General features: G+C 40.3%; 1 protein-coding gene across 4 annotated transcripts; it reads left to right on the top strand.

The window, feature by feature from the left end:
- Positions 1-2,282: 2,282 nt before the first annotated feature.
- On the top strand, positions 2,283-21,864 carry FBXO9 (F-box protein 9). 4 transcript variants are annotated; one of them, XM_065681498.1, is made up of 14 exons: positions 2,283-2,593; positions 6,645-6,722; positions 7,694-7,852; positions 8,208-8,265; positions 11,115-11,214; positions 12,868-12,998; positions 15,797-15,911; positions 16,606-16,724; positions 17,024-17,114; positions 18,152-18,247; positions 19,017-19,110; positions 19,838-19,992; positions 21,283-21,431; positions 21,652-21,864. In XM_065681498.1, the coding sequence occupies exons 1-13, from the start codon at positions 2,591-2,593 to the stop codon at positions 21,389-21,391; spliced, it is 1,308 nt and encodes a 435-aa protein (XP_065537570.1). In that variant the 5' UTR covers positions 2,283-2,590; the 3' UTR covers positions 21,392-21,431; positions 21,652-21,864. The 4 variants fall into 4 exon arrangements, with proteins under 4 accessions (XP_065537570.1, XP_065537569.1, XP_065537571.1 ...); XM_065681497.1 differs by having other exon boundaries at positions 2,284-2,593; positions 21,283-21,864; XM_065681499.1 differs by having other exon boundaries at positions 2,443-2,593; positions 6,649-6,722; positions 21,283-21,864.
- Positions 21,865-22,081: the final 217 nt, after the last annotated feature.

Below are 22,081 nucleotides of genomic sequence, written 5' to 3'. Positions count from 1 at the left end.
CTGCCCCGGCCCTCCCCGCCCGGCCGCGGGGCTCCCCGCGGGGGTATAACGCTCCACGACAGCAGCGGCGGCCGGCCCCTCGCAGGAGGGTGGGCAGCGGCGGGCTCAGGCGCGGAGGCGGGTTTAGGGGTGCCCCGAGAGCAGGCAGCTGTCGGGGGAGCAGGCGAGAGGCAGCGGAGCGGCAGCACAGCGCCGCAGCCGGGGAGGAGGCTGCGGCGGAGCCGCGCTTTAACGAAATCAGAAAATAAAACCGTACCCCGACGACCGGGCTCTCGCACCTCCCCGAGCGGAGCTTAAGTAGCAAAGCAGGAACGCCGAAATACCGAATCGCGAGCACATGGCAAGAAAATCGACCCGTTGGCCGCTGCTGCGGGGCCCTGGCCTGGGCAAGAGGAGCTCTCCCTGGCGCAGGCAGGGTCAGGGTAAGGTGTAGTGGGAGAGGGACAGAAAGAGGGAAACGAGGAAGAAAAACATTTGCCTCGAGCAATTGGTCGTCGCATCTGGCTGCAGTAATGATTCAGTAAGTCTTAGCTTCTTTCTACGGTTCTTCATTTAGGTTTTAAAAGTAAAGCACAGAGTTACTTCACGGAGTTTGCAAGCCTGGGCGAGCTAGTATTGTAATTCAGGAGTGTGGTGCATCCAGCGGCTCCCTGCGGGGAGGATTTTACATCAGCAGTTTTACCAAGACATTCATTTGTTAATAAAAGACATGAAGGAACTCCAAGAAGCTCTGGATTTCCGTCTCTCCCCTCCACAGCAGAGGGTAGGCATTAAATTTATATTTGTTGGACTGAAAAAAGAATAATAAGAAGAGTTAAATTCCCTTGTATGGACATGTGTGACTCACAGCAAAGCCAACAGGAGCAGTGCACATTTACTCAAAAGAGATTTCTGCTTCAAGCCACCCTTACTACATCTCACACGCATAAAGACGTGTTAGCACCTAGCCCTGTGACAGCTGTGGTACCCCTGGATTTCTGTTGTAAGAGACAGGGCTTCAGCATCTCTGGATATGTTGGAGCAAGTGCAGAGGAGGCCACGAAGATGCTCAGAGGGCTGGAGCACCTCTGGTATGACCACAGGCTGGGAGAGTTGGGCTTTTTCAGCCTGGAGAAGGCTCCGGGGAGACCGTATGGAAGCCTTCCAGTACCTAAGGGGGCTTACAAGAAATCGGGAGAAGGACTTTTTACATGGGCATGTAGAGATAGGACAAGGTTGAATGGCTTTAAACTGAAAGAGGGTAGATTTGAATTAGGTACTAGGAAGTTGCCCAGTGAAGTTGTGGCTGCCGCATCCTTCAAGTGTTCAGTGCCAGGCTGGATGGGGCTTTGAGCAACCTGATCTAATGGAAGGTGTCCCTGCCCATGGGAGGGGGGCTGAAAGTAGATGATCTTTCAGGCCCTGTCCAACGCAACCCATATGTTTCGATGATTCCCAAAAGACAGGACATCCCAGGCAGGAGAAAACCCTGGCAGCTTTGACTCTTGACACCAAATGAGAAGCAGCATTAAGGATCACTAGTTGTATTCATGATGACCCCTCCTCAAAAACTCAGCTGCCCTGCTGTCGCCTCAGCTATTGACACAAGGGTGCACCCAGTGGCTTCCCTTGCCCCCCCTCCTCTAGCCAGCCAGCCAGGCATTGCCAGAGCAGACACATGCCTCTGGCTCCTGACAACATTCAGGGTTGTGAATACACGAGGGTTCGCAGGTCCCACGTAAAGACCCATACATGTGGTCTTCCTATAGAACAGGATTGTAATACGGGTTAAAAACCAACAGGTTTAGTCCTATTTTAGAGAACCTGACGAGGTGTACTGACAGCACGTAGTAATTCCGTGCACAGAACTGGATGGAGAGAGGACAGGGGGCTGTGAGCCCAGCTGTACCGCAGCAACAGTGCTGCCACACAGGGCAGCACTCACCGCTCCCCTGCCACCGCGTTTAGCTGGCTATAACGAGGCCCCGGCCTGAACGCAGTCACCGCGGAAATGGCGGTCCCACAGCAAGCTCTGCTCCTGCTGACACCTGGCTGAGGGGCCATGCCGAGGGGGCAGGAGGCTGCGCAGAGGGCATGGACACCGCCGCCTGTCCCGCACCGCAGCGGCGGCGGCAGCGCGCTGGGCCGGGCTCGCCTCCCGGAGCACTACGCTTCCCAGCAGCCTCTGCCCCGCCGCCGGGCGCGGTCGACCTGGGGACGCGCCACTTCCCAAGGGGTGCCGCCCCAGAACTACGTTTCCCGACAGGCCCCGCGGCGCGCCGCTGCAGGCGAGGGAGCCGCCGCGGGCTGCGGTGCGCACTGGGACGGGTAGTCCGAGGGGCCGGTGACCGCGCCTCGGAGCGGCCCGCGCGTCAGGCGGCGCTCTGACCTTGCGGGTTTGTCTGGTTATGTGTCTCTGCTGCTCCCGGCCCGCCTGCCCGTCTCTCGCCGGGAAGATGACTGCCGTACGTAGGGCCCGCAGTTACTCCCGCTGCGTGGTGCGCTTCTCCGACCGAGAACTCTGCTAATTTCCCCCCGCGGGGACGACACACGGACCGAGCAGGGGGGGAGAGACCCCCGGACGGGACAACGCCGTCCGAGCGTTGGCAGCATGGTGAGCGGGCCCCGGCCGGGCAGCGCGGCCTGCGGCGGGGTGTGTGCGGGCTGTGGCCCGGCTGTGGCCGTGGGGCTCGGCTGCCGTGGCAGGTGCGGGCGAAGGTCGGCCCTGCCCCGCCGCCGGAAAGCCGAGGGAAGTCGCTGACAGCGACAGGGGATGTGTGCCCGCGGGCGGGAGGAGCGGCCCGCCAAGCCGAGCAGCGCTGCCCTGTCCGCCCGGCCGGGCGCAGGGAGATGCCTGCGGTCAGTGTGCTGTGCTCCTGGCCATGATCCCACCCCGGGTAACTGCGCCGCAGAGAGCCACGGCCCTTCCGCAGCGGGTTTTGGGCTCGTGAGTGGGGCTGCTTGGTTCAGGACCGACCTAGCGGTCCTTAGAAATCCCCGGACAAATCACGGTATCATTTCTGACGAGCGTGCCCTGTCTTTCTCTTTTTTCCCTCAAAAGAACAGATGGCATAAAGTCTCTTAATAATTTTAACAGCTCCATGGGCCCGGCACTCTACTTACTCGAGTTTGTGAGTTACTTTTGGGTTCAGCATTGCTTTCCTGACTCTACCTCAATAGGGACTCAAGTATCCACGATGAAAACTTGATCATTCAAAGTTAAACCATTTCTGTCATTCAGGAGGTCTTAAAATGCCTTTCCACCATGATTAAAACAGGTATTTTTTGAGCACAGTGTTGCTTTTACCACATTGACAGGAAAATGGAGCCATTTCCTTGTTTTCATATAAACCCCCAGTAGAACATTTGCTGTTCATCACTGTTTAGCTATGCCATGCTTGCCTCTCCCATAGTTCTGTACAGCTCACATGTAGCCCTCTTCAGCTGGTGACAGTAAACTTGGAACTCTTTCTGATTTTGGCTTTATTTTGCTGAAACAAAAGATCTGAACTATTAAAGGACTCCGCATTACAGACAGTTTAGTAAGTGATTATTGTGCTCTGAGGAAAACAGCACGGTCGCAAAACACTTAAACCTGAGCTGTGCAAGTAGCATTTGCAATTGGCAAATGATTTTGAAAGCTTTGCAAACAAATCAGAATCAAATCTACCAAGCTATTTACAGGTTGCAGTCTAATTCAGATGTTTACTTCTGACATGTCAGTCTTTTGGCTGCTTGACCACCACTTTTCTCATGTAAAATTACCTGAGCTGGTCAGTACACACTAAGGATATCTCACTTTCAATAAGGATAAAGTCCATGTGCCATATGACAGCTGACTTGTAGCAGAGGGAAGGCCAGCAGCATAAAGATGAGCAGCCCAGATTGATGCACTCAGTAGCGGTTACAGTGCAAAGTTCTGTGAACTTTAGAAGCTACAATTTAAGGATCATCAGAGCTAGGGGTGAGGAGCCAGTTTTTAGAAGTTACAGCGCGCTTTGTAGGTGTGGTCTCTTGAGCTGCTTGCTGGTGAAGACCCTTGCTTCAGTGAGACCTGTGTTTACTCATTTGTTCCGATTCTAGCAAAACCATAGGGTTTAGCAGATCAAATACATAGCGGAAAGGTTGTTAACAGAGATCAGTTTTCCAGTCCAGTTAGCTGTGCAGTAGTAATGTTAATGAATTGCTTACTGGTAAATTTAGAGGGATGGTCACTTACACTGCCACTGCTGCCAGGAGACAAACCTTTGATATAAGAGGCTTCAGATCGCACATGCACTCACTATAGAGGAGGTAGTGATGAAAGATCAAAACTTTGGTTATAATCAACTTCGTGATATTCTTTTTTGACAGCTTTTAGGCTGTGGACTAGGTCTTCATAATATGGTGTATTTTTTGTTTGGATTGAGAGGACATTTAAGTTTTAAAGAGCATTGAATGACATTTTGGAAGCAGTTGGTCCAGAACCATGCCTCAGAAATGAAGGAAAAGGAGGGCAGTTGAACAGAGACAAAGGGAGGAAAATCAAGACTCTTGAACAGATTACTGAAACAAGTTTTGAACATGAGGTAAACATCAGTCAACTTCATAATCTTCTAAATAATTTTAACTCATACTCTTAAATTAGTTATTTACAGACTTCATGAGTTAATGGGCGTGCCCTTACGTACAAGATCATATGTTGATTTGGTTTAGAAATTGCTAGTTTCTGCAATTTGCAGATAAAACCAGGCTTGTTTTGCCCAGAGAGCTGACCGGACATAATTCAGCTGAAACCAGAAGCCTTCATCTCTGTGCAGACTTTATTTGTGTCAGCCCAGTGCCGTAATAATGCACTTATAGACACCCATTTGCGTGCTAGCTCGTTCCTAGGCTATCTCCTTTTGGCTGAAATAATGTGGTAAGACTGCTGTAACTCATAGGGCATTAGCTGCCTGCAACAAGATTCTGGAATCAAACCCCATGAAATTCCTAAATTATTTACCCCCTGCTCAGAGGTAATGCTGCTTCAGGCTTTGGAGCTTAGGCTTCCCTGTTTTCTCCACTGAGAAATTAAAAATGTACAGCTTTCAAATCAGAATGTAGAAACAAATGCAACATATGTTTACTTCAGCCAAGCAACACTGGCCACCTTATCAATTGTAAAAGGTAACTTGACTGAGGCATCAGTAAAAACATGTTTACAGATGACAAGCCAGTAAGTTTGTGGTGGTTTGGGGAATCAGAGACAAGTACTACAGGTGAATTGTGAGGAGGTGCTTATCACCAAGACAGAAAGAACAAACATTGCATTCCCACCAGATTTTTCAGTATTTTCTACTTTGAGCATGAACTTCTATGTGCTAGGAAAGTTTTGTGCATTTTCTGAATACAAGAATGCTTTGATTTCTGCACTTTGTGACAGAGCACTGGAACAGGTTGCCCAGGGGGGCTGTGGAGTCTCCTACACTGGAGATATTCAAGGCCCACCTGGACAAGTTCCTGTGTGATGTACTGTAGGTTACCCTGCTCTTGCAGGGGGGTTGGACTAGATGATCTTTTTAGGTCCCTTCCAACCCTTGGGATTCTGTGATTCTGTGAAATAGAGATTTCTTTATGAGTGCTTGAAAGAATCCCACTGTCAGAATGTCACTTGAAGTCTTTGAGTACTATCTACAATAGGAATGAGTGGGAACCAAAACTTCTGTAAGCGGTTATGGTAATCTTAATGCCAGGTTTACCTTTTTATAACCTCACTTTGCATTTGTGCTTCCAGAACTACAGATGTGAAACAGTGCAGAAAGGTAGAAAACCAGGGGTGCTTCAGCTGCAGGAAGAACTTTAAACAAATGTGTTAGTACTGGTATCTTGCTGCTGTTGTCATTGCAGTGGCTGTCACTGATGCTCAGAATTTGTTTTCCTTTGGTTTAGTATAGATTCCACAAATCTGAGTATATTTCCCAATGAGAATTTATTGCATCTTTTTGAATTCTGCTCTTAAATTAGCTGTAATTCCTCCGTAGAGCTCTCTCAAGTTTTCTGAAAGATTTTATGTAAGGTCTTACTTGTTTAACCTATCTCACAGCAGTACTGTAAATAAAACCAGCTGTGAAGCAATCATGCTAGCTTTTTTTTTTTTTACAATACATTTCTTGTTTAGTTTCATAAGTATTTTTTGAGATTCCTGTATTGACCCGTAATTCTCATAAACTATTTATTGTTACTCAAAGCACTGGTCTTTTGTGCTTTTGTAAATATTAAGCAAATCAGAACTACTGGTTATCTTTACAATGAGAAGACAGTTATTAAACTTTAATTTCTTCTGTTAAGCAGGCTGCTGTTCAATACTGAAGCTTTAGTTCTATGCTTTGATTTAGACACTGACCTTTATTCGGGTATTGTGGCACTGTACTGATGTGTGTAAGCCTTCAAGTGATACATAACTAATCTGTGTTAGATTGATGTGGCTGAAATGCAAAACCCAGCTTCATTGGGTTAATGTAGACAGCAATTTTAAGATTAATTTTTATTATCAATTAATGATCTGTGGGGTAGGTGGGTGGGACAGGGAAAACGGGAGTATGCTTAGGGGTTTTTTTAATGTGTGTCAATGACAGCTTTGCTTTTTGAAAGTGCTGTAGAGACTTACTCAGGCTCTATAATCATGTCTGACTGCTCTCTACTAGGCAGAAGGTGAAGAAGATTGTCACTCTGATTTGGTAAGAACCGATGACAATGAAAGACCTGGTGAAGCGAATCTTCAGGTATGTCTCTCATGCTAGTGGTGTTTTACAAACATATTACTGGTGTGATTTAAGCTGCATTACTATGCTCATTTAGTTACCACACATTTGTTGATCTGACAAATGTTCAATCTGTCTGCCCTTTCAGAAGTGAAATACAAATTCTGCATTGTTTCCCAAGTGTCAGATTAAGTCTTCAGTTATCTGTATAGATGAAAAGAAAGCTTGTGGTGGATCTGGAATGTCTTTGAAGAAGTGTAGAAATTGGACAGCATTTTCCGTATGGATCAAATTCCAGCTTGTCATTCTCTTCTGGACCAGAAAGTTGATAAAAGCAGTCTAATAGAAAAGTGTGTTCTCACTAGATATCTGTGTAGTTGTTTTCCAGAAATAGTGATGATTGCAAGAGATCTGTAAAGTGTAACTTCAAAGATGCTGAAAAAAATGCATGGCAAGAATTACAACTTACTTTGTTTCACAGAGCATAGTCCTTATTTATTAAAAGAGAAAGGAGTGTAAGGTATTATTTGTATATTATGTAAGTGACAGCCTTGATTGCTATGAAGCTCAATATGCCTGTGGACAAAAACTTAGGTTTTCTAAATTTTAATTTGAATAATTAATTGACTTCTTGCTTAAGAGAACTCTGCATAAGCAAGAGCAAACATCATGCCTAGAAAGTATACTTTTCTATGGAGTCTTAGGTCACAACTATAGTACTAACAGTCACTTCTGAAACATCAGTTTTTCATCTGAAGTGCACAGTCCAGGTAAAAGCACTTACGTTACTGAATGAGATTGAGCAGGTATTTGTGCACTTTTGTTTAATTTACTATAAAACAATTGCGAATTGTGTCTAAACTTATGGAAACTATTTAGGAGTTGGAAGTGTGAAGCATAATTTTGAAATTCTTTTTTGTGTTTATAATACTCCTCAGAAGATGTATTATTTGAATATGTGACACTAAGTCAGAATTAATCGTATTTTTTAGGCAGAGCTCCAGATGTTCAGAGCTCAGTGGATGTTTGAGCTTGCCCCAGGTGTGAGTTCTAGTGGGTTGGAACCTCCACCATGCAAAGCATCTTCAAAAGGAACTGGAGTAAAGTCTCTAGATGCCAGAAGGACACAGGAGATAGCAAAAGAGGAAAAGGTACAAAGACATAAATGTATAATTTGGGGATTTTTTTGTGTGTGTTAGTATTGCAGTATAACTGTCATAAAAGCTAATGTTGAATTATATAGAGAGAAACGAGAGAAACGATTAACCTGTTGTGTCCATACAAATGTCTTTCCATAATCCTACACTGATTTTTCTAGTTTTTGTTCTTGGCTTTGTGTCACCTTCCCAGTCTCCTTTCTTAAAGGCTGTAGGTAAGGGGTGAGCAACAGGAACTTAGATAGCATGTTGATTGGGAATTTCAGTTACGGCTTGTTGCATATTCTAAGTAAAGTGACATTGCACTTGTAAGGAATTTAAGAACTGTTCTGTGTAATTTTACTTGCAGGCAAAAGAACTTTTCCTGAAGGCAGTGGAAGAAGAACGAAATGGGGCCCTTTATGAAGGTAATGTGAAATGAAGATAATGTGAAAGTGTACAGTGAACATCTTTATTGCAGCAGAATCTAACCCTCTAATTTATGTGCAGGACGGCATGATGCCAGTGAACTTAAACTGCAGGCTAATAGTAATTTGAGAGCTCAATTACTCAGATAAGCAGGCACAGTTGCTATAAAAGGAACACAGTTCTAAGGCTGAGGTGAAGCTAAAGTGAGATCAAGAGAATAATCTTTAGCTTTCAGACAAAATAACAGCATTTTGAAATCTGGCAATTTAATGAAGCACTGGATTGCTCCTTCATATAACATACTGCTTCTTACGACTTTTATAACATGAAATAAGCATAGTAATTAATCAAGGCAATATATTAGATTTCCTGTTCTCACAGTTTTCTTCATTTCACTTTGAACAGAACTACTTAACCTGTGGAATGTTTTGTTGTTTCATTATTTTTTTGTTTGTTTAATTTCCACAGCATGCTAAAATAGCTTCTTTAAGAATTCCTGAAGCAAATGTTTAAATCTGGTTGTCTTATAAGGTTTGCCATAAATATTTAAGATACTTAGCTTGCTTGCCCTCTTGCTGTCAGCATTAGGAAAACTGCAAATTCAAAGTTTTCTTCCTCATATTTAGTTTTCAGAATATATAGAGTAAGAAGCCCATTCTAACTTCAAGTCCTGTAGGTCTTTAGTGGAAATACCGGTTTCTATTTTTTATGTGGCAAAAGAAAGGAACACAGGACATACGTGCCATCCTGCTCATCCACTAGAGGTTTTGGCCTCCTTGGTTAAAGTGCAGGTGCAGCATATGTCAAGATATGCAGAACTTTGGGAGCTCCTGAACTTAGCCGCCTGTCGAATACAAAACTGCATCTTTGCCATGGAAGTTTTCTTTCCCCTGCAAGGGATTTCTGGTTGTTGGTCTAGATCTCAAATGAACTGAGTGACATGAGTCCCCAGTAGGTAAGAAAAGTAGTTGGTCAGTTTCTATTTTATTACATGCTTTTACAGGGCAAAATTATTTCAGGCTAAGGTATTTTATGTGTTTGGTATAATTAAATGCACAGTGAAAAAAGACATCAGAACTAAGGCTGGTATGTCATCTACCATATAGGAAATCATGTAGTACGCTATAAAGGTTCTTTCATACCAACAATTTCCAAGTAAATTTAAAAACAATATGTGACAAAAGCAGTTTGTTTAAGCATTGTGTATATAAAATGAACACTATAGGTTGAGTGCACTCCTTGTGTGTTAAACATAGCAGCAGAGAAGTAACATCTAACAGTTGCTTTCACAGATGTGTTTTAGGCATCTGGATTGCATGAATATGAATCCATTATTTCTCATTTGAATTTGATTTCAGACTTAAAGAAACAAAACTAAACTGTTCCTACACATACATCTATATGAGACCTTAGAAACAAGGTCCTATGCCAGACACAGATATATTATTGAGCACATGCCAGGACACCTGTTTTCAGTCCACACCTTTTGGTCTGCTGACATGGCTCAGGTCACCAGAATCCAAGTGGCATTTCAGCCTGCTTCTGAAATCTGCTAATAGCTGACGTATGTGAGACAGCTATGTGCAGCAGCTTGTTCATGTTTAAGCACAGTACAGGTGTTGCTGCAAGATGAAAGTTGACACTGATCTCAGTTTAGCTGACTCCTGGTATTCCTCATCCTCACCAGCCAAAGGGTACTACTTGTCAGTAACCAGCCCTGAATTGAACTTGAAAAAATAGGAACACTTATTTGCCCCAGAGTCAGGCTTCTCAGACTCACTAGTGTGTTAAATTCTGAGCTCCACGCTCATTGATATTTTACTTTGGGTTTTGTTTTCAAGGGTCCAAACTCAGGGAAAGTTGCCCTCTGATCAGCGTGTGGGAATACAGAGACATGAATATGTATATGATGTAAACAGTGGTATTAAAATGACAATGTACATACAATGAATCCACTTATAGGATCCAGAGAGTTACCTCAAAAGAGAGACACTCTGCAGCTTAAATAATGGTTCATTCCCATAGGGTGATTTTCCTGGACCTGTTTCTCTACTTGTGTTTGTAGCATTTTTCGAGTGTTTAAGGCAGAAGTACTTCTCTGTGTGCTAGAAGAAACCCAGTCTGTCAGTTTTACCTTCACATCCCATAATCTTGTGCTTGCTGTATAGCTTTTTGACAAGGCTGCTTTCCTCCAGTCAGGTTCCTCACCCTCCATGAAGTGGCTTGCTTCATTGCTTTCTGTAACTTCCAGGGTTTTGCTACAGTAAAATTTACTTGTGTCTGTTAAGTTTTAATATTACAACACCGTTTTGTTGATGTTTCTGACCTCCATAATGTTGTATAATGTCTGAGTGACTGCACTATACAGGGACTGCACAGTGACTGCAGGACTTTAAGGTGCCTGCATCATCTTTCAAATTTGCTTTCATGTTCCTCATGGTTACTTACGAATATAATGCCTAAAATCTTTATGGCTTGTTGAGAAAGCTTAGTAAGTGTTGGGCCACAAACAAAATCATGTCTTTTTAATGTTTTAGTGTAAAATTTTGTACTGCATAATTGAGTTAGTAATAGTTAAGGTAAATCTGTAAAAGATGAAGTGCATGTGAGGGAGATCTTTATCCTGGAAAAACACATTAAATTTTTAGTTTTGAAAATAGGTGCTTAATGTACCTCTCTTCCATATTGAATTTAAATCTAGTCAGTTTAGACTAAATAAGATTTACTAGGCAAAGGCATTTTCCGCCTTTTTAATGCTTTTAACTGAAGCCATCTCTGAAAAAACCCTTTGCTTCAATAAGCTTGTGTAGGTATCAGGCACGTTTAAACATTAAGCCTTTATTTTCAGCCATCAAGTTTTATCGTCTAGCAATGCAGCTTGTACCTGACATAGAGTTTAAGATCACCTATACACGGTCCCCAGATGGTGATGGAGTTGGGAACAGATGGTAAGTATGAAAATTTACTAATTAAGGGCACAGGAGTACTGAAACCTGAAATTTCGTTTCTAAAGCACACGAATGCTCTGCTGTGCTGCACAGTTGTAAGTTTCTCAGCATTTGGAAAACTCGTCCTCTTTGATTTGAATAGACTGCTACATAGAAAGTTTACAGATACATTAGTCCAAAGGAGGACTTTTCTATACTGTAGTTCAAAGAAAGTAACAGGCTTTGTTTTTGCAGATAGTTAAATTCAGTGAAAGTTTTACAAATAGTTATGTTGTCACTTAAAAAAAAAAAAAGAAAAACCCCCAATTTTTCACTTTATTACTTTTGATTTCTGAGTTGTGTTTTTTTACACGTTTGGGATCATGTACAAAATTGTAGGTGGCAAAAAGATCAATTAGTAAAAGCTTTGTACCAAGGAATAAGCATAGTAATTAAGCAAGGGAATATACTACCATTCTTGTGCTAACACAGCCAATGGAGAGCATTTTCAGTAAGTAGAGCAATATATTTAGGAGCTCATAGGCTGAGTAGTCTAGTCTTTCCTCATTGCAGGCACTGGAATACCTCTGGCCTCAGCACACCCAGATGTGTAGCAGCTTAAGGCTGGCCTGACTTGAGCCCAAGGCTTAACATTTGAGGACAGGATTCAGGTTAGGGCCAGAACTTCTGTTATTTTTCAGATACCATAGTGAAGGCAAGCTTATGATACAGAGCTTTCCAATTCACTGCTTACTGATAGCAGGCATAAACGCTGCTGGTAACTACAAGAAATGAAGAGTTCTTAAACTGAAGATAAAGGGGGAAAGTCAAATCATGTTCATGTTCAGTCTTCTTGCCCTAGGGCATGACAGCTTCAATGCAGTAGTTGACTCAGTATAAAAGAGAGTAATATGAGCTAAGTGCTTTCTTTAGTTTCAGAACTAGCATGAAATCTTTGCTGTGCATTTGTGCACTAGGGAAAATACTGGATGATAAACTGCAGTCATATAAAAATTTTGGTTTCCTTAAGATTATTTTCTTCTTTCAGCATCATTTTCCTACTCCGTTAAGCCTCTGTGACTCTTGGGGGTAGGAAGGCTTTACAGAGGGATCTGGGCAGGTTGGATAAACGGGCTGAGGCCAGTGGTATAACATTCCAAGGAGAAGTGCCGGCTCCTGCATTTGTGTCACAACAACCCCATGCAATGCTACAGGCTTGGAATTGCTCTTCAGTGAATAACGCAGGAGTGAAAAAAAATAAATCCCTAATTGCTTTCAGTATCTTACATTATGACAAAATACAACTTCCCATCAATTATAATTTATTCCTGCATATGACTTATTTTAGAGAAAGTAAAAGAGGAGGTTTGTCTTGTCGTGGAATCAAGCAGTTCTTCAGTGACTTCACTGAAAACGGTGAACCCTTAAATACAAAAAGAAACTGGAACTGGGATTAAAGAAAGTTGCTACTGGCAGAGGGATGCCAGAAAAATCTAAATGAACTTGGTAAGATTGCAGTAGGTGTTTTATTGTGTGATGAAATGAGGTTTCTTTAAAAACATACAGGAAACAACTGTATTAAGTAAGGGTAAGACAGTGGGTTGGTGCCAAAAGAACGGTACCTGTTGGTATGTTTTGTCCAGTATCACAGTGTTGGTGTTCCCCCTTTTCTAGTGTTGAGGATAACAAAGAGGAGGACAAGATGGCTGATCTCCTGTCGGATTTCCAGCAGCAGTTGGCTCTTCAGGAATCTTCAGTCAAACTTTGTCAGCCTGAGGTTGATGTCAGCCAGACCCATATCTCAGGTATGACTTAAGATACACTCAGTGTGAGAGTTCAGTTTCATGTTTCACTCAATTAAAACCTCTCCTTCATTCTAAAGCCACTTTTAAAGAAATGTATGCAGTATGCTTATTTTTATAGTTAGTTGTAAAGGAAAAAAGATCGTCAACTAGCTAAACAGATCTTGCTTTCATACATGATTTTGCCTTTATTGCACAAGGTTTTCTATATAGTACTACTACTAAGTAGAATTTTTCAGGATCAGTCATACTTAAAAGTAGCAACTTCTAGGAACACACTTGCTGAAGTAAGTGTATTCCAGTTTTCCTTCCAGTTAATGTTTGAGGAAGTGAAATGTAGGTTTGGGTTTTGGTTTTTTTTGTTTGCAAATACTTGTTAGAATTCTGAAGTCTGAATAAGAGATAGTTGTTCTGTGAAGAATGTGCATCTTTGCATTTCCTGTTTTATCTGATTTTGTATCAGACCTTTACAACAAACATGTTTTCAGGTTCAGCAAGACTGTATAACATAGCTAGAAACGCTTTTGCAGGATAAAGCTTTTCAGTACTTCGATTCCAAGACAGTCATCCTGAGACTTCCTTGCAAGATCTGAATTGTAGAGAGTATGTATGTTAGAGACTCTCTTAAAATGAGATGCTGATTCGCATCCCGAATTACCAGTTGCTCTTGGAAATCTTACCCTGATCTCCTGTGTTCTGCTTAAGGAAGGAAAATAAATGTAGCAAGCTGTTAGAGCATACATTTTAACAACTTTGGCATTGTACACATGAGAAAGCATCTTTTCTTTTTTTTTTTTTTAATTGCCAGTAAAGTCAATATTGTCATAGACATTACTGTAAAATGATCTCAAGAGATGTCTCTTTTGAGCAGCAGTCTTGGTCTCTGTCTAGTTATATTTTTTGCTTTCCTGTCAGTCCTGTGTTACAGTATCTTGTTTACTAACTGTTTTTGAAAACTCCTACGATCATGATGTCTGCTTCAGAAGTTAGTAGGCTAGAATGATGACTGTTCCTCTTGGTCATCACAGTAGTACAATAGTTACAGAATTCAGCAGCCCAAAGAAAATCAGGACAGTGTGAAATAACAGATTTGGTTGAATGGATTTTCTGTGTTCCGTTTTAAATTTTGTTGACATTCATAACCTTGGAATGCCAGTTAACCCTTTGTACAGGGCAGGATGAGGCCTCTGCTATGTAACTGACATACTGAATATATTTACTTCCCCTCCCTAGTGTACAAGCAATTTTTCATAGTAGTTTTGTTGTTGTTTTACATAGGTAAAGCTTAGGGCCAAGATAGCATTCTTCACCAGAAATACTATAATATTTTCTCTACAGGGTGTGCCCAGTGTCTGAAGCAAAGTGTCTTAATAATCCCTAATTTACTAGAAACTTAGAAACATGGATGATAAGATGGATAATCAAAGTCTTTGGCTGACGAGTGACTATCTAGTAAGAGGTTTTTAATCGTTTGCATCTTTCATTCTCCAAGGCACTAATTGTTCACATGCCAAAGTGCTCATAAGTTGCCAGAGACTGTTTTGTACCTTGTAGCCATAATCTGCACAACTTTTTTTTATGCTGGGACATTATTTTAGTGGTTACAAATTCAGCAAATATATGACTTCTCAATAACAAAACATATATTAAGTCAGATTCATGAAAGGAGATGTGTGTTAAATGAATACAGAAACTAGCGCCCAGTGATGTTATGTACTTTTTATCATGTTAGTATTCTAAAACGTGAAACTTCAGTTTCATCAAATTTTATAGCAAAACCAATCTTACTGGATTTGTGGGAATGCAGCAGTGCAGCCTGAAAGAAAAGTTCTAAAAGTTCTTAAAGAAGCGTATTTTTTCACTGAAAAACAGTATTCTATTAAATTGCAGTCTCTGCCACAGTATTTACAGCTAGTTACTGTTCAGTGTACCTTTGTGCCACTCACTGCTTTGTCCATTTGAACTCAAGACAGTTACACCAAGTAAAATCATGAAGTCTTAAGTGCATGTGCTGATATAGTTCAAGTCATAGGCTCTGGAAAGAAGCAGTACTTGGAAATAAATGAAGTATAATTCGTGATGGTATAAGAGAAGCAGAAGGGTAGTAGAAAGATTTTTGCCTTAATTTTCCAAGGCTTTTTCACTGAATGCTGGGAAAATTATCATATGATCTTGTGGTGCTTTGATGAGGATTCTGTCATTATCTTGTGTTACATTAGAAAGAGTCTTTCAGCACTACAGTGATGTGTGATAGCATTTTCAATCACTCGAGCTGTACCACAAAATATAGAGTGATACCATATCAATTTCATAGCAGGTAGGTTGGGCTTAGGACCTCCTGTCCAGTACTGACCCTGACCTGAGCTTTTTTAGCTTGGCATGCAAAAACAGTATGCTTTGAGATAATGTTACACACTAGGTCAGTTTGAAGAAATTACTGCTTCACAGTCACTGTGCATGGGCAATATACCTGTGGAATTTTTGGTGTAACACCTTACAGTTGTGGGTATTTGTAGTCTAAAGCTATGTTTTACCCTATTATCTTGCTATAATGCACTTCCAGCTCTTGATTTTTGTGCTTCCATTACGTGACTTTTTTCTAAATGTGTAGTGACTTTTTTAATTAAAGGGTGTTTGTTTGTTCGTTTTTGGTGTTTTTTTTTTTGTTCCCTGGCTGCCATGTGAAAATACTGGATTTTTTTAATGGAAAGTCAGAACTTCAGTAATGGTCAAACCTGGATTGTAGATAACCTGTTGATTTACAGGCTACCATCTCACAAGGATTTATTTTCTCTTTGCAGTGTTGCCTATGGAAGTACTAATGTACATTTTCCGATGGGTAGTTTCAAGTGACTTGGACTTAAGATCATTGGAACAATTATCTCTTGTTTGTCGAGGATTTTACATTTGCGCCAGGTATTGTAGATAAGTTATCTAGAGTGAAGCTTCTCTCTGCTCTAGGGAAGAAGAAAGCACTTTATTATGCTCAAACATGTGTAAACTCTGTAGACGTGGAATCCGTAGAGCAAAATTGCTTGTGTTGGAAAGTTGGGTTTATGGATTTTTTTGCTTTTATGGTGCTAAATCGAACATGTTGGAGTATGCCCTGCTTTTTCTTCGTGTGGCAGTTTTCATGTTATGCTCCTCACAGTGCTAATCAGCTTTCGAATACACCACTAATGGTATGCTAGATGAATTCACTGTAATAAAAGATGTCGTTGGAAGTCTTACTTGCTCTGCTCTGTTTGAGAGTTAGAGTTCCAAGATCTCCAAAATAATGTTTGTTGTGTTGACATCCTGATATGCCCCCACAGAGAAGTGACAGGCTGCTGCAACGTTGTTGTTCTGTACTTGGCTGAAAATGGCATTGTGTTCTTGAATTTCAGTGGGAAAAGGTAGTAGCTTTCAAATGCTCCAAGACTAAGTAAATAAGTCAGTGTTTTTAAATTAAGAGCTGTTGTTGTTCAAGAAAGTTTCTTTCAGTTGCATCCAAACAAGATAATGGAGTACACACACACACACACACATATATATATATACTTAGATACATAAAAGCTAAACAAGGTTTTCAGAAAAATTACGGGGTTTGCTTTTTTCTCATTTTCACTAGAGATCCTGAAATCTGGCATCAAGTCTGTCTGAAAATATGGGGCAGGAGCTGCAATAAGCTTGTTCCATATACCTCTTGGAGGGAAATGTTTTTGGAGAGGCCTCGTGTTCGATTTGATGGTAAGGTGTACTTTTGGGTATAGTTTTGTTTGTTTTTTTACTGCATGTACCAGTGACAGAAGCAATTAGGTGGGTTTGATGTTTTTGACATTGTTAGACCTAATCTGAATTTGTTTGGGCTTTTGAATCTGTAGAACATCTAAACAAAAGGGAAGGGTGCAAGGGAATAAAATAAAAACCTTCCATGTATCTAAGTAACCAAATAAAGCTCAGAAGGTTTAGGTTATTGTTATTTTTTCATCTTAAATATTCCATGTACTTAATTTTTGTTTGTATAATTATATCTTCCTTTCCTGTAGGTGTCTATATCAGCAAGACAAAATACATACGTCAAGGAGAACAATCACTTGATGGTTTCTATAGAGCGTGGCACCAAGTGGAATATTACAGGTAGAACTGTAGCACAATGAGTGAGTGAAATGTTTCTCTCTCTTAAGTTTTTTAAATCCAGCCCTCAATATCACAAACACTAATCATTCTGTAAAACTCAATGGAACTACCACAATGTATAAAGCTGTGTTTATTTTTTGAGAATAGGTCTTAAGAAACAGAATTTATTATTATAATTAGAGATAGGCTTAGAAACACGTTTCATCCTCAGTTAACCATTTCATGTGGATAAAACTTAAACAGTAAAGAACAGCAGTACTTGCCCACAGATTTTTTTTATCCACATTTCCTGTGTTTTACATTTCCAATGTAATAATTGTTTTCAGCAAAAAGAAAACAAGCAATTATACAAGCATTGTCTTTTAACTTACTTTTAACCAGTTGTAAATAATCAAGAGGCTGGGCTGTCTCAACTTGCTGTAAATACCTTGCCGTTTGTTTCATCAGCCTGTTTTTATGCTGTTCTCCTCTTGATGTGGCCAGCATTTGTTGTTCATTCTGCTGTCCCTTCTGAGGCTGGAAGCTGTTATTAGAAACCATGGAATCTTTGGGCTATTTCTGTAGTCTCACAAACTGTAGCATAGTATCTGAGTACTGCAGGAATTGATCAGATCCCAGAACCTGATAAAGTCCACACGACATTGTTCATGGCAGGTACTGTTAATAGTAATTAAGATTTTGATGCATTTGTCTCAATGGATGCTCTGAGTGGAGAAACTTACTTGAGGGCAGTTTTGATTCCAGTGTGGCCTTCTTGTTTTGATAGACGTGAAAAAAATCGTGAACTTCTGCCCTTTTTCATAACTGTTCATAACTTGATCTTTCAGTCTTCAAAACTCTCTTTTGATTTCTGCTCTCTTTTTTTTTCTGTTATATCATGTGTGAAGAAATGTATTTTCAAATCCTGTTACCTAGTAAGTTCTGTATCCTTCTGGGAAACATCCTGTGATTTATAAAAAAACACCCCTAACAACCCACAGCACAAAAGAAAAAGGATATGTTTGATAGGTTTACGTTGTATAATCGTATTTTTGCAGGTATTTGAGATTCTTTCCAGATGGCCAAGTTATGATGCTAACAACACCTGAAGATCCTCAGTCTATAGTTCCTCGCTTACGGACTAAAAATACAAGGTTATTGAAATAAAATTCATCTTGCTTTTACCTGGCAATTTCTGTTTACTTTTGTCTCAGATTCTGTATATTGGCTTATCAAAACAGGAGTAAAAATACAATGTTATTTATATTGTATTATAGATATTTATAGTTCTCTTCTGAGAATTACAAAAAAGTTTTACTTGTATGCAAAAATGCCTTGGTATTTAAGGTGCTGATACTGTAATTACATTTCCTTTGCAGGTTATGTGACTTTAGACTTTGAAAGGAGGTAGATGAAAAAATATATGCTATTAGCTCGGTGGTTTTAGAATCCTTTTGAAGATAATACTTTGTTATTGACTGCCTTCTCGTAATTCCTTGACTGTTTGAAGGAAAGTGAAGGTTTTAGTGGGATAAGACGCAACTATTGCTTGATTTCTGTATGATAGTTGCACAAACTTGCTGAGAGCAGAGAAAATTGTTACTTCAGAACAGGTTTGAGCTGTTCATTGGAAGTCTGAAAGCATTTATCAGTAGGCTAGGTAGAACTGACTAAATTATAAATTATCTTTACTGTCCTGTCTGGGAAAATGAAAAGCAATCTTCCAAAATGCTTCCATCATATCATATCATATCGTCAGTGAGCCTGGTACTTTACTAAATGGAAATAAAATAATAGTTTCCTTAATTCCGATATGCAGCCAGTCTTCTTTTCATTGCTGGTATTTGTATCATAGGTACATCACTCTTCTGAGACAGAGAGTGTTTTTATGTTCTTGACCCTGTCCTCCTCTTAACCTTCCAGAACGGATGCAATCTTGCTTGGCCATTACCGCCTTTCCCAGGAAACAGACAATCAAACCAAAGTATTTGCTGTAATAATGAAGAAAAAGGAGGAGGTAAGTAGCAAAATATAATAGAGGAAAAATAGTGTAAAGATGGGGCTTTTTAGTAATTTTTTTTCCTCGGTCTGAATATTTTAAAGCACCTGAAGATTTGCATTACACCAGCGGATTAAAAAAAGATTTTTTTAAATGGTTGAAAAATAAATCACTGTGTTCATTTATGTCTTACATTTCCCCCCACTCCCCTTTTAATAGGACAGATAAATATCTGGTTCACATTTGCACAGCGATTTTCCCCCTGAAGTCCTAATTGCTGTGTGTGGTGCTATTAGATAGTTTGTGAGCATTGTTAACAAACAGAAGGGCAGGATGAACAGGTCATGTTCTGAGATCAGCTTTGACTGTGTGCAGCTCTGTTCCTCAACATTAAATAAAACTAAGTAGTATTCATTAATTGAACTCTGAATGATTTGGTCAACTTTATATCACAGTGATACCAACTTTATATTTTCTGATTAACGGGTCTGTCAAGAGAAACCTGTGAAAAGTTAGAAGTGTTACATTATGTTACTGTGAATTTACATAGTTTTAGTGCTGTCCTCCGCACTTATCTTACTTTCTGTGAGAACTTCTATAATTAATGTCTAAATTGATGTATTTTTAAGGAATACCAGTACTTGCTTTTAAGTATGAGGGTCCCCACAGTTATTTAGGCATCAGGATAAATCGTTACAGAATGTGTTTCTTTGTAGGTCATGATACTTCTTTTCTCTTTGTACAGAAACCAATTGACTGCCCCAAATGCAGGTATTTCCGACGTGTTCCTGCACAAGAAACAGATTACAGCTTTCATGTAGGACTACAGTTGTGCTCCAGTGGGCGCCAGAGGTTCAACAAACTTGTCTGGATACATCATTCTTGTCACATAACTTACAAGTAAGTAAATGGAGATTAAGGTCGAAGAAGGATACTTACCTACAGAAGCACAGGTCACATTAATTTGTCTGGTATTAAGTACAGAAGATGTAAAGACTGTGATACTTAGGAGACTTTAATGAAATGTCCTGAAAACAGTAACTAGTCCTGATTTGACAGATTGTAATGAACTTTTACTTTAAGAAATCCCAAGATTCGCTTTTTGTAAAGGTATAGGAAGTTTCTGAAGCAGTAGAACTGCAGTATTTTAGCCATTATGCACAGCGTTTGGATGATTTCAGAGCTGAATTGAATGATGTAGTGTGGTGTACTAGTAAAGGGGTTTGGAAAACATACATTCATTGAGATACATTTCTTTTCCTCTGTGAATGTGCGAGCTAGAAATGTCTGCACCCTTCCTGTGAGAATTGTAACATGTACAAACTATGTAATCCAGCAGTGCAAAATATGGGCATGTGTCCAGCTGTTCTTGTCACTAACCAAGTGAGAGCCATGGCCACTGTTCTTGCACCTCATGCTATAAATTACTGTCAAGTTGCCTGACAGATGTTAGATGTCGGCAGTTAGGGTGGATTTAGGCATTGTCTTCCAGTCTTCTTAATCTGTATATTCAGTATTTCTATAGGGACATAACTCAGCTATTGAGCTGTAAGTATATAAATCTAGGGAGTAAGCTATTGGTGGTTGGGAGTATAGGTAACTTTCATAAACAGAAAAATTACTTTTATAAACCCTAGTTTTTCATACTTAATTTATGAAGAAGTTGCAATATCAGACATCCTTTTCAGTGTCGATTTTCTGTACTGCCCAGATTCTGCTTTATCTCTCAGTATGGTGGTGACCTTTTGAAACTAGAGTAAGGATGAATATAAAACACAGCTAGGAGGGAATATTGTTTTTGTCACTGATGTTCAGATATACTCGGTTTTCTTATTTTTAAAGTTTTGCAAACATAGAAGTTTTTACTGTCACTCTAATTCAAGGATCTAATTGAAACAAATCAATGGGTTTTTTTACTTCAATATTAATATGGTGACTTGAGTGACATCCTGCACTGTTTCAGACCTAGGAGCTAATAAGAATGAAAGGGGAAAGTGGTTTCTTTGATATTAAAATAGAAGTGTATATTGTGATTTGGCCAGCATTCAAATGCTTTCATAACAAGGCAGCATGAAAGACACATTCTGGGTCTAGTTTGGCGCACACACTGTGCTGTGGAACATGATTGCATTATAGAGGGCTTCAAACAGTAATGTGTGTCTAATTTAGCTTCTACAATACTCTTTGCAGATCGACTGGTGAGACGGCTGTTACTACTTTCGACATTGACAAAGTGTACACCCCTTTGTTCTTTGCACGAGTGAAGAGTTTTACTGCATTTTCAGAAAAGCCGCTCTAAGAAACACCTTTTCCCCTCACAACTCTTGCATGAATAAAAGGTTGTAGCTAATGAGCACTTAAGTTATAAATGTGTATATATTTGGTACATTTTAAAATTCTGGGGAATTTTTTGAAGACAGTATGTTCTATTTGATTATGAATGGTCGGGGTTTTATTTTGAGATCAAGCTTATGAGTATTAAACACCTTTACTTTGTGACAAGAATTTGATAACAAAATTTTGTTGTTTGTTTTGTTTTGCATTTTTCTTCTTAAACAGATTTTATAAATCAGTCTGCTTAAAGTTTGCATTTTCATCTGCCTGGACACTGGTTTGTCCAAAAGGAATTATTACAGGAAAATCTCACTGTCCATGGGACAAGGTGTGTGGTCTCTGGTGAAGGCTTGAAATGTGAAGAGGAGAAAATTGTCTGGTATCTGTTAAACTGTGTGATTTAAAAGAACTTCAAATAAATGTTTTCTTTAAATTAAACTTACTTTGTTTGCCTTTAAGATCTGGCATTTTGTCCACATCAACCTTAAGGCTAAAAAAAAATCAAGGACAAGCAAGCATGGAGTATAAAATTTAACCGTGAAGGTACATCCCCACCAATGCAGTGATGTCGGTTGGTTACAAATTCAGTTTGATTTTGATAGAAGTTTGGTGGGGCCTGCCTTCTTGACAGGACAGGCACAAAGGGGAGAGGGAT

Source organism: Lathamus discolor, chromosome 5, assembly GCF_037157495.1.
Source record: "Lathamus discolor isolate bLatDis1 chromosome 5, bLatDis1.hap1, whole genome shotgun sequence".
Lineage (NCBI taxonomy): Eukaryota > Metazoa > Chordata > Aves > Psittaciformes > Psittacidae > Lathamus > Lathamus discolor.
The sequence above is the reverse complement of the archived record's forward strand: the minus strand, read 5'-3'. Positions and strand labels throughout refer to the sequence as shown.

Bases quoted from the DNA above. Each gene is read 5' to 3' on its own strand.
- FBXO9 (XM_065681498.1), top strand. The intron at 18,248-19,016 runs GTTATTGAAATA...TTAACCTTCCAG, and splicing joins TTACGGACTAAAAATACAAG to AACGGATGCAATCTTGCTTG. The intron at 19,111-19,837 runs GTAAGTAGCAAA...CTCTTTGTACAG, and splicing joins TAATGAAGAAAAAGGAGGAG to AAACCAATTGACTGCCCCAA.